This window comes from Misgurnus anguillicaudatus, chromosome 12, assembly GCF_027580225.2.
Source record: "Misgurnus anguillicaudatus chromosome 12, ASM2758022v2, whole genome shotgun sequence".
NCBI classification, from domain to species: domain Eukaryota; kingdom Metazoa; phylum Chordata; class Actinopteri; order Cypriniformes; family Cobitidae; genus Misgurnus; species Misgurnus anguillicaudatus.
The window spans coordinates 35,723,079-35,735,411 of record NC_073348.2 but is presented as its reverse complement, the minus strand read 5'-3'; the positions used below and the strand labels follow the sequence as shown (position 1 = coordinate 35,735,411).

Sequence of the window (12,333 nt, the reverse complement as noted above, 5' to 3'; positions counted from 1 at the left end):
CTGGATTAAAGCAGAGATCAGGGAGCTCGTCAAATATCCACTCTTGCTGAGATCATTCACCAGCATAGAACGGCACGTCACGCGCTCCTCTATAGTCTAATCATAAACAAAAATGCATGCGAGTGGTTTCTGGAAAGAGAAATAATAAATAATATGCAAACTTAGGACGCTGCGTAGAAGATAGTGGATATGGTAGGACTTTTAACAGGTCACGTGTCTGTCCGGGACCTTGCAGATGCCGGCAAATCATTGGCAGTGTGAATGAAAAAAAATCTAACGATCCCGGAAAATCCAGGATGAATTTCCTCTACGGAAAACTTTAACTGTTAGCGTGATGGCGCGACAGCGGATCTGTCTTACTGTTAGTATTTTTTTTCCCTGGGCACTAAAGGAGTTTAGCCAGAGCTTACCTAAACAAATGATTTTCTCACTAAGGGAGCGCCCTTTAGAGGATGGCTTTCCATCTCTGTGTCCTTGGATACATCAGGTTTCTACCTCCTGCTTGCTGGCACAATCGCTGCCTCGAGTGCTTTGGGCACCAACCCGCCGAGGCGGCGTTCATGGAGGGGACTGGTTCTCATTGTGAGAACATGCCTCTTAAACGTTGCGGTCACAGCTTTCATCTTTTATTGCGAGGACAGGAGTCACAGAGTCTGCTTCCCGTGCTGGTCTGTCCTGTGCAAGTGCCACCAGTCTCCACAAGTGCCACACTTGTTTATAGCCTTGTGTTCAGGTCAGGACAGGAACCGGTGTTTCCGCCCTCGGGCGGTCTTACTGTTAATGTTTCGAATACAGATGAGGATAAGTCATCTGTTGCGGGGTAGCTTGGGTCCTCTCCCCTTCATGGGAGCGGCTTAGCGCCTTGGCCTGATGTACCTGCAGGATGGCCATGGCGTGCAGCACAGAAGTTGCTTGACCCCCAAGCAGTGTGAGCCTTCAACATGAGTACTGATTTACAAAAGTTGACTTCACAGCCGGCGCAGCCTCTGCCTCAGCCTGCGCAGCCACTGCTGCAGCCCCTGCCGTCTGCGCAGCCACCTCTGCAGCCCCTGCCATCTGCGCAGCCACCTCTGCAGCCCCTGCCGTCTGCGCAGCCACCGCTGCAGCCCCTGCCGTCTGCGCAGCTCACCGCAGCACCCCCTGTCCTGGTCCCTGTCTCGTCTCCGCTGCCGGCCGCAGCGCTCCATGTCTTGGCTTCTTTCTCGCCACCGCTGCCATCCGCAGCGCCCCCTGTCCTGGTTCCTGTCTCGCCACCGCTGCCAGCCCCATCTCTCCGGCCCCATCTGCTGCTTCCTCCCGTGCACCATCATCTTGTTTGTCTGCCTGGTCCCCTGCCTCTGTCTCCATGTCCTCCCTGAGCTCTCTCCCCTACCCAGTGAGTCCTGGCTCGCCCCCGTCTGCTCCCTTGTCTGCCCCTGCCATGCCCTGGAACCCTGCCTTGCCTCCATTTGTACCCCCTATTATTCCTGCCTCTACCCTGCCTCAGTTTACTCCTCCTGGAACTGTTCCTCCTCATCCTTCCTGTACCAAGTCTGCTTCCCCCACCAAACCTGCTGCCTCAAAGAACCCCACCAAGCCTGCCCGGACTCCTCGTCCCAAGCCCTCTACTACCCCTGAACCTAAGACTCCTTCCCTACCTAGTCCCACCCAGCCTGGACCACCTCTTGTGCACTTTTTTGTTCCCCCGCCCCCACTCCCTTGTTTGTTGTTTTTACTGTGTCACCCCAACCCTCTTGTAATTTTTTATTGTCTGCCCCTGTGTATATTTGTCATGTTTTCATCTGTCAGTCTGTCATGTCCTGTGTCTAGTGTTCCCCTGGGGAGGGTCTGGAAGCCACTGCTTAAGGGGGGGGGGGTTTCTGTCATGGTTCCGCCATCTTGTCCTTTGTTTTATCTAGTCTTGTGGCAGAATCATGACAGACCCATGTTTTGTGTGGGATCACGTAGTCTTAGTATAGGTTTTACTATACCACGTGTTCCCGGTGTCTTGTCACTTTTACCCCGCTCCCTTGTTAGCCTCATCTTTATTGTTTAACTGCTGTCACCTGTTGCCCTCATCAGTTCTCCCCTATTTAAGGTCCTTGTGTTTGTTGTCCTGTGCTTGTGCATTGTTCCAAAAACCTGTAAGTACGCTGTATAAGAAGTCTTATCTAGTAGTGTTTATTGTATTTAGTCAAGTTCATTGTTTAGTGTCACCCTGTTAAGTGTAGTAAAGATCTAGTCTTGTTTAGTGTTTTCTCCCTCTGTAATAGTATCTTGTTTATGTTGTTTTGCCCCCTGTTTTGTATGTATAATAAAAGTCTTGGTTGAGAGACTGCTGTCTGCATTTGGGTTCGTCCTACAAACCATAACAACTGAGACAGTCCTCTATATGTGTGCCTTTATAATTCAGATATTGTGAATGTTGTCTGCTTTAGGCCAGTGGAAAAACAGATTCAGTGTATTTTCTGCAAGCATGTGTCATAGGTCTTCACAGAAAGGTTGACAAGTCATTTACACAGAACTACATATTTTTGTGGATCTTTTCATGACGGGGATAAGCAATGTGTTGATCTACAGACAATATGCAGTCTGGAACATACAGTAATGACTAATTTTCTACTTTATTATTTATGTTTAATGCTTATTATTTTATACATGTAGTCAATCAGATTAAAAAAAAATCTTAATTACTTTAAAAGGTAAAGGGGGCTTATTCATCATAGACACAGTAACAATATATGTGCTCATTTGACCTCTTGGATACTGACAGGATCAAGACAGAAATGAACCATCTGATAAATCAATTACAGTAAACTCTGATGGCCAATTAAATTTGTTATGCTTTGCTATTCAAAATGTGTTCAGGGTCTTGAGGGTCCTGTTAACACCTATAGGCTACATCTAATCCACCAAAGCTTTAAAGTGTGAAACAAACAAACATGTAAGTAGATTGACAGACTAATGCAATAGTTGCTCTTCATGCAGGTCAGTGTCATGTCTTGCACATTCATGTGAGAAATGTTCAGTTAACCAACAGTCATTTATGCACATAAAGATAATTCATGTTTCCAATTAAATTCAACATTAAAATTAGCTTTCTCTTATTGAGACATCTGTCCTGACAAATTCAGTTACTATTCAATCAAATTAAATAAAACATTTTTAAAGAACAGTATCATTGTGCCTCAGGAGTAAGTGTGCATGTTTGCTTGTTTCTTTTATAACTGCAATGTTGATTCTGATGGATTTAAGACTAAACATCTGAGTACTTATGTTGTTTTTATTAGTATACACATTTACACATGTAGCCTATGATTTATATATTAGGCCTGCAGTTTCCATAAACATTTACACAGATGGCAGACACTTTTATCCAAAGTAACTTACAGTGCAGTACAAGGTACATTCTACATTATTATTAGTATGTGTGTTCCCTTAATTCATCCCATGACCTTATGCACTGCTAAAGCAATGTTCTACCACTGAACTATACAGGAGCCTACTGAGCACCCTGATGTGAATTCAGAACATTAATTATTATTATAATGCACAAGACCTGTAGAAGTTATGCTGGTTTACATATTTTTGATAGAGTTAGGATGTGTTTAACTGACGTTCTAAACCAGGGGTAAAATATAGCATAGATGAGAGGATTCAGACCTGAATTAATATACAACATCCATAACATAAAATAGGCTATAACAGAAGTCTTGCTTGTGATTGGTGTTAGAGATAAACTATAGAAGGGAATCCAGCAAAACAGATAAACCGTCATAATGATTCCTAATGTCAGAGCGGCTTTACTCTCAGATTTCCTCCTCACTGAACCTTCTGTTAGATGTTTTCCACTCCTCATCAGAGAGTTTATAACTTTCACTTGATGATATGCGACATAAAATATTCTCAAATATAAAGTTATAATGATGGTACAAGGAAACAGGAAAAACAGGAACATGTCAATAATTTTCCAGACAAAAGTATACATAAATGTGCATTCTCCATAACATGTGTATTTACTTTGTGAGGTAGAAATAAGAGCTGAAATGTTATAAGCTGAAGTCCAGAACCAGGAAACACATATAATAATTATTGTTCTAGTCGTTGTTATTTTCTGTGGGTACACAAGAGGGTGACACACAGCCACATAACGATCAACAGCTATTAAAACTAAATTACTCAGAGATGCAGAGAGGAGCAATCCCATGATTATTAAAAACAGGTTACAGAAAATGTCTCCAAAGTACCAACATGTATCAATCAACCTAATCGCCTCCAAGGGCATGACAATAAGTCCTACAAGCAGGTCGGTCACAGCCAGAGAGAGAATGAGCATGTTGGTTGGAGTGTGAAGCTTCTTGAAGTGAGAGATGGAGATGATCACCAGCAGATTCAGAAACACAGTCCATACTGACAGCAATGAAAAAAACACATACATGATATTGTATTCATGTCTGGAGCGTTTTGTCTTGATGCACGATGAGTTAATGGCAGGAAAGCAGTATTGAGTCTCATGATCTTCTGTCTCATAGGCCATGAGTAAAGTCTCATTCTGTTAGGAGTTTGATCTGATCTCCATACTGTTCTGTCATTTATAAAGTATCTGAATCAGACTGACTCAGCCCATTCACCACCCACTCTGATGCTGCATAATGATTTCAACTTAAAAAACACAAAAAATATTTATGTGTAACCTGGGCACAAACTAACAGGTGGTATGATTATTTGTAACACAGCTACTTTACACAGGGCCCAGTGATCTGTGCTTTTGGTCTTTTTCTCTTACTGTCAGAAGAAAATCTTCTCTGAATTTGTGAAAAGTTGGGTGTGTACAGTAAGTCACCAAATCTAACATCATATTATTTTCGTTACTATCTGTGTTTACATGGACATTTGTAATCGGTTTAAATGTTCAATCTGAATAAATTGCTTCATGTAATCACCTTTTGGATTAAAAAGAGCCAAACCGATTAAAAATCTAATCCACTTTAGAGGGGTGGCTTATACCTTTTGTAATCCGCTCAAAAGGACATGTAAACACTTGATATGATGGATAACTAAACTGGGATGCTCTGCGATGTGCAATCTTCTTCTTCTTTTCTTTTTCATTGGCGGTTTTCAAACCCACTGAAAGGTGCATTTCCGCCACCTACAGGACAGGGGTGTGGAGCATATGCACACATGCAATGACGTAGAATTGACGTAATGACGTGTGACGCAAAGAACTCAAGTTTGTTTTGTTGAAGAAAGTCATATGAAGTGATTGTCTTTTCAGTCTTAAAATGTTCCTATTCTCCTTCCAATCACCTGTAAAGTTATACGAGACAGCGTTGTCCGGTCAGTCCATGATTTATACTCGCATCCCCAAATGCGCGTGTTTGGATTTTTGTCTATGCAGATGAGGGTACTATATTGGGTTCAGGTCTGGTGAGTTTGCTGGCCAGTCAAACACACCAAAACCATAGTCATTTAACCAACTTTTGGTGCTTTTGGCAGTGTGAGCAGAAGGGCCCAGCTTCTTTGACAATGAATGTTTCTGGCTTACCCTCCTTGTAAAGGATGTCAATGAATGTTTTCTGGAGAACTGTCAGATCATGAACTGTCTTGTGTAGCCTAGTGAACCAAACTGAGAGACCATTTCAAAGGCTCAGGAAACCTTTGCAGGTGTTTAGCTGATTGGCATGTCACCATATTCTGATTTGTTAAGAATCAAATAGGAACAAAAACTAAAATGCTCCTTGTAAAAAGTAATCATTAAGCGCACCGTCATTACACAAAAGTTCCCTTTCCGTCTTTCACTCGATGTTATGTCGATAACAACAGTAGGGGTTTTCTCTATTGAAAACTTTAACTGTAAGCGTGATAGCGCGACAGCGGATCTGTCTTACTGTTAGTAATTTTATCCCCTGTGCACTTCAGCAGTTACGCCACAGCTTCCTAAAGAAATTATTTTCTCACTAAGGGAGCGACCTTTTAAGGATGGCTTTCCATCTCTGTGTCCTTAGATGCGTCAGGTTTCTCTCTCCTGCTGACTGGCACGATCGCTGCCTTTAGTGCTTTGGGCGCTAGCCCGCCAAGGCGGCGTTCGTGGAGGGGACGTGCTATCATTGCGAGAACATGTCTCTGAAAAGGTTGCAGTCGCGGCTCTCATCTTTCATTGTGAGGACAGGAGTCTGGAGCTGTGTCCCAATTCAGGGGCTGCGATCTTCTAAGGACGTATTTTAAGACCGATTGCGTCACAGCAGCTCGACTTCAGGCTGGTAAGGCCGTCCCAATTCGAAGGATGCTTAGAATGAAGCCTCAAAATGCGTCCTCATTTCTCCGCGCTGTTAAGGATAGAACGAATGGATCCTTAACAGCCGAGGATATCCCAAGATTCATTGCGCGCCTGCAACGGCGGCTGGATATTCTAAAATAAACAATTAAAACCTTCATTAAATAAAAGTGTGTATTTATCAAAAAAAGTTTGTCACTGTTTTAGTATTATAAGTTATGTTTTGTGTTAATATTATTATTTTTATTATGCATATATTTCTAAGGTTGATTAATTAAATTTAATATACTGTTGAATAGTTTAATCTACATCAACGTGTCATATTTTATAAACTAAATTAATATTTTTCTGATTTCATATTTATTTTAATAATTCAGAAACGTTTCCGCTATATCCTGCTAACAGGCGCAGCAGGTGACGCCAATTATGGGTCGTCCGAAGGTTAGACCGTCTCATTTCAGTTCTCTTCGCGGATTTCTGAGGCTGCCACCTTGAAAGACCGAGTGCTCATATTTAAGGTCGCATGCTTATAAGGTCGCAGCCCCTGAATTGGGACACAGCTACAGAGTCTGCTTCCCGTGCTGGTCCGTCCTGTGCAAATGCCACCAGTCGCCACAAGTGCCACACTTGCTTATACCCGTGTGTTCAGGGGAGGAACCAGTGTTTTCACCCTTGGATGGTCTCACTGTAAATGTTTCGAATAGAGATGAGGATGAGTCATCTGTCACGGGGTTGGTTGGGTCCTCTCCCCTTGATGGGAGTGGCTTAGCACCTTAGGCTGATGTACCTGCAGGATGGCCATGGCGTACAGTGCAGAAGTGGCTTGACCCCCAGCAGTGTAAGGCCCAATCCCATTTCTCTGTCTTACCCCTTCCCCTTACTCCTACCCCTTAGTTTTGCATGTTCATGAGAGCAGAAGGGCTATCCCGATTGGTCCTTACTCTCACGTGAACATGCAAAACTAAGGGTTAGGGGTAAGGGGAAGAGGTAAGACAAAACAATGGGATTGGGCTTAAGCCTTCGACATGAGTACTGATTTAGATGGAAATTCCATATCTGCAATTTCATTGCCATTTCACATATCGGTCAAAGTGGATTGGCACTCAAGAGCAAAACCACTACAGCTTCAAATAGAAGTGGTGGTGTGGGCCCAGTGGATAAGACACTCGCCTTTGGTGTGAGAGACCTGGGTTTGAATCCACTGTGACACACCATTGTGTCTCTGAGCAAGACACTTAACCCCTAGTTGCTCCAGAGGCCTGCGACCTCTGACATATATAGCAATTGTTGGTCGCTTTGGATAAAAGCTGCAGCTAAATGAATAAATGTAAATGTAAATCAATTTCAGGCATGATCACTATCCAAATATGACATTGCAATATACAAGAACGGATTAATCTATCAAAAGGCAAGTGTCTCCAGATCAGTGGTCGGTCCTGGAGTGCCGATGTACTGCAGAGTTTAGCTCCAGAGCTCCAGCTCTAATCAAGCACATCTGAACAACTAATGAAGCTCTAAAGAATCACCTGAATACTACAGGTAGGCTAGATTTTATCAGGGTTGGAGCTAAAATCTGCAGGACATCGGCACTGAAGGACCGATGTTGGCCCTGCTCTAGATTCAAGCCAATGAAAAATCTTCTAGTGTTACCAACACCCTGATAAAAGCCAGTGGGCCAATACACGTTGGTGTTTTAATGTTTTAGCCCTTGAATATTAATAAAGGCATTTTAACTTTTGCATACTGAGTGCCTGGACTTGGAATTTGTTTTTCCAATTATTTTTTTAATAACTATTTACCCTTCCAAGAACACCGGAGGATACAAGGGATACCAGCAGCCCTCCAGTTCCCCTTTGTTTAGTCTTCTAGGAGGAGTTCGAAAAAGAAGGTTAATAATAAGATTCAAAATGGTGGACAGGAAGTAGATTTGACTATGACTTATTTAGTACCATCGTACTCGTACTCTGATGAATAATACCAAGATTTGTAGTGATTCGTAAATTACTGAATTTAATGGCAAAATTAAAAATGGACGATGCCCGGTGTGACAGACCACAAACCACTTAGTATTGTTTGACCATGGGTCAAGGGATCTATCAAGACCACTCTCATGATTTTAGACTTGTGTTTGCAGCAAAAATAGCAATTTTTAATATCTTGACACCACTAGGGGATGCTAAGACGAAATGATGCATGTACCCTTAGGTCATTTCTGTAATGACATTAAGTTTTTTATGTCAATACACAAAAGTTTTGCGAAGATACAGCCTCATTTCCAATCCGGCGCGCTCCCAATTAAATTTGTTATACATTGCTATGCAAAATGTGTGCAGGGTCTTGAGGGTCCTGTTAACACCTATATGCTGCATCTAATCCACCAAAGCTTCATTAAAAGTGTGAAACAAACTCACATGTAAGTAGATTGATGCAATAGTTGCTCTTCATGCAGGTCAGTGTCATTTCTTTCACGTTGTGTTAGAAATGTTCAGTTAAAGGGAAACTTCACCCATTTGCAATAAGCTTTTGACCGTTAGTACACCAGTGATGTTTTTGAATGGTCGTGAACCTTTCCCTCAGTTTGCCCTGAGAGGGGAGAAATACTGATTTCAGTGAGGCACTTCCTTCTTTCAATGATGTAAAAATCGTCATTTTGCGTCATTGAAAGAAGGAAATCCTGTATCTCTATTGAGTGTGAAAGACTACAGACACTCATTCCTCATTTTTCCAAGGTGGGGGCTATGGGTGGGACCCACTCACGCTTCAGACCAATTACAGATAAGTGGGTGGGACTTACGAAAATATACGAACACAGACCGAAAAAAAATGAGTAGCCGCCATCTTTATGCTAAGCTAAGCTAAACAGAAGTTGTGGAGCGAGCCAGAATTCATGTTACAATAACAGTGGAAGTTAATCAATATTACATGAAAGAGGGTGATTTTACAAGCGTGATGCTCTAATCCGCTGTACATTGCACCTTTATGAGCCACAATACTGCAAAGAGTTGAGGCAGATGTAGGAACAGAAGCCCGAGGAGAAGCCGGAGCCTGGGCGTCGGCTGGGTAGAGGAGCCCGGTGAAGACGCAGCAACCATCGGCCTCTGCTGCGTAGAGAAGCTTGGACAGACTACTGCCTGTATTCTCGCTGTGTGCTTGCTTTATTACATTTCTGCATCAGATAAGGATATGGACGTTTGTTTATTGAAGGTTTCTAGGCAAGAGAGGAAATTTGCGCGCGTTTGGAATGTTTATTTCACGGACATGTTTCGGTTTACGAGCAGACGCGCTGCGGAGTATATAAGCTTGGACGGACTCGCGCCATTTGCTTTCGGTTTAACATTTCTGGATCAGAAAAGGATATGAATGTTTGTTTTGTAAATGTTTCTGGCCGCGTGCTTATTTCAAAGACGTGTTTCGGTTTATGAGCACAAGCTCCAAGAGCTGAGGCAGCGCGTCTGTGGAGATATTATGCAGGGGACACGTTTGTGTGGAGGATGCAGGGATAAACGGACGTCTGACTAAAGTGAGTGTTTATATTTTCTTTGTTATACTAACGTGGCATTTATGTACACAATAGCATATCTGAGCGGTGTTTTATATGTCTATATTGTGAGAGCAGTGAGGCCAATAATAACACAAATGTAATTACAGTAAACAAGAGACAAAAAGAAAATTGGTAAAACTAAATAAACATTTAAAATGCATACCCTTTTTTTAAGTACTTGGAAAGACATTTGTACTGCGGATCTGAAACCGCACGTTACTGTTTGAATAAGACTTTGCTACACACCAGGCCAGAGTGTTATTGTGTGTAACACAATGTAACATCACGTTTAAAAGTAAATCATGATTGGTGTCAGTCAGACACAGTGGTGGTGGCTATTTTCTTTGTTTTACTAACGTGGCATTTATGTACATAATAGCATGTCTGAGCCGTGTTCCGATTAATGGGAGTGGCTTGCAGAGCTGTGCATTGTGGTGCATAGTGGCAGTTGTAGTTTTTCATACAAATGTGCTCTAAAGTCACATTTTGTCTTTTCTCTGTCAAATAGGCACAAAATTCTACATTTATGTTACATTTTGACTACAAATATGACTCACTTTCCATAAAGATTAATGTTCCTATCGGTGAAATGGCCCTTTAACCAACAGTCATTTATGCACATTAAATAATTCATATTTCCAATTAAATTCAAAATTAAAATTAGCTTTCTCTTATTGAGACATCTGTCCTGACGAATTCAGTTACTATTCAAATTAAAATAAATAATTTTATAGAACAGTATCATTGTGCCTGAGTAGTAAGTTTGCATGTTTGCTTGTTTCATTTATAACTGAAATGTTGATTCTGATAGATTTAAGACTAAAAATCTGAGTACTTATGTTGTTTTTATTAGTATACACATTTACACATGTAGCCTCTGATTTATATATTACGCCTGCAGTTTCCATAAACATTTACACAGATGGCAGACACTTTATCCAAAGTAACTTACAGTGCAGTACAAGGTACATTATACATATTATCAGTATGTGTGTTGCTTTAGTTCAATCCCATGACCTCATGCACTGCTAAAGCAATATTCTACCACTGAACTATACAGGGGCCTTAATAATTATTATAATGCACAAGACCTGTAGAAGTTATGCTGGTTTACATATTTCGGATAGATTTAGGATGTGTTTAACTGATGTTCTAAACCAGGGGTAAAATATAGCATAGATGAGAGGATTCAGACCTGAATTAATATACAACATCCATAACATAAAATAGGCTATAACAGAAGTCTTGCTTGTGATTGGTGTTAGAGATAAACTATAAAAGGGAATCCAGCAAAACAGATAAACCGTCATAATGATTCCTAATGTCAGAGCGGCTTTACTCTCAGATTTTGTCCTCACTGAACCTTCTGTTAGATGTTTTCCACTCCTCATCAGAGAGTTTATAACTTTCACTTGCTGATGTGCGACATAAAAGATTCTCAAATATAAAGTTATAATGACAGTACAAGGAAGCAGGAAAAACAGGAACATGTCAATAATTTTCCAGACAAAAGTAAGCATAAATATACAATCTCCATAACATGTGTATTTACTTTGTGAGGTAGTAATAACAGCTGAAATGTTATAAGCTGAAGAGTGGAACCAAGAAACACAGATAATAATTATTGTTCTAGTCGTTGTTATTTTCTGTGGGTACAGTAAAGGGTGACACACAGCCACATAACGGTCAACAGCTATTAAAACTAAATTACTTAGAGAAGTATTAATGAGCAATCCCATGATTATTAAAAACAGGTTACAGAAAATGTCTCCAAAGTACCAACATGGTTCAATCAACCTCATCGCCTCCAAGGGCATGACAATAAGTCCTACAAGCAGGTCGGCCACAGCCAGAGAGAGAATGAGCATGTTGGTTGGAGTGTGAAGCTTCTTGAAGTGACAGATGGAGATGATCACCAGCAGATTCAAAAACACAGTCCATACTGACAGCAATGAAAAAAACACATACATAATATTGTTTTCATGTCTGGAGCGTTTTGTCTTGATGCATGATGAGTTAAAGTCAGGAAAGCAGTATTGAGTGTCATGATCTTCTGTCTCATAGGCCATGAGTAAAGTCTCATTCTGTTAGGAGTTTGATCTGATCTCCTTACTGTTCTGTTATTTATAAAGTATCTGAATCAGACTGGCTCAACCCATTTACCACCCACTCTGATGCTGCATAATTATTTCAACTTTTAAAAAAATATTTAGGTGTAAGCTGGGCACCAACTAACAGGTGGTATGGTTATTTGTAATACAGCTACTTTACACATGGCCCAGTGATCTGTGCTTTTGGTCCTTTTCTCTTACTAGTCCCTTTCACACATACAGTCTTTACTGGTAATTTACTGGTAAATTGCCGTTAACTTGTCATGTGTGAACAGAACCTTTCCGGTAAATCAGTGCTCCCAATTTACCAATAAGACAGGTTGTAAGATTACCAGTAATTTACCGGTAAGCGCTGTGTGTGAACAAAAATTATAGGATTACCGGCATTTAGAACGGACGACGTCAGACCGTGCTGACAGCTTCGGGCC

At 41.4% G+C, this 12,333-nt stretch overlaps 2 protein-coding genes across 2 annotated transcripts; both read right to left on the bottom strand.

Annotated features, from left to right (window-relative positions):
• Positions 1-3,547: 3,547 nt before the first annotated feature.
• On the bottom strand, positions 3,548-4,571 carry LOC129446245 (trace amine-associated receptor 13c-like). Its single transcript, XM_073874762.1, is given in 2 exon segments — positions 3,548-4,522; positions 4,524-4,571. Coding segments are annotated over 2 exon segments (1,023 nt in total).
• Positions 4,572-10,894: 6,323 nt separating this feature from the next.
• LOC141368902 (trace amine-associated receptor 13c-like) lies at positions 10,895-11,863 on the bottom strand. Its single transcript, XM_073873727.1, has 2 exons — positions 11,801-11,863; positions 10,895-11,689 (listed from the first exon to the last, which is right to left on the bottom strand). The coding sequence occupies exons 1-2, from the start codon at positions 11,861-11,863 to the stop codon at positions 10,895-10,897; spliced, it is 858 nt and encodes a 285-aa protein (XP_073729828.1).
• Between the last annotated feature and the right edge of the window lie 470 nt (positions 11,864-12,333).

What these genes read in the sequence shown, in the direction of transcription:
- LOC141368902 (XM_073873727.1), bottom strand. Translation starts at nt 11,863, where the DNA reads ATGGCCTATGAGACAGAAGATCATGACACTCAATACTGCTTTCCTGAC. An exon ending in CTGACTTTAACTCATCATGC is followed by an intron (nt 11,690 to 11,800) that starts ATCAAGACAAAA and finishes TCCATCTGTCAC; the next exon opens with TTCAAGAAGCTTCACACTCC.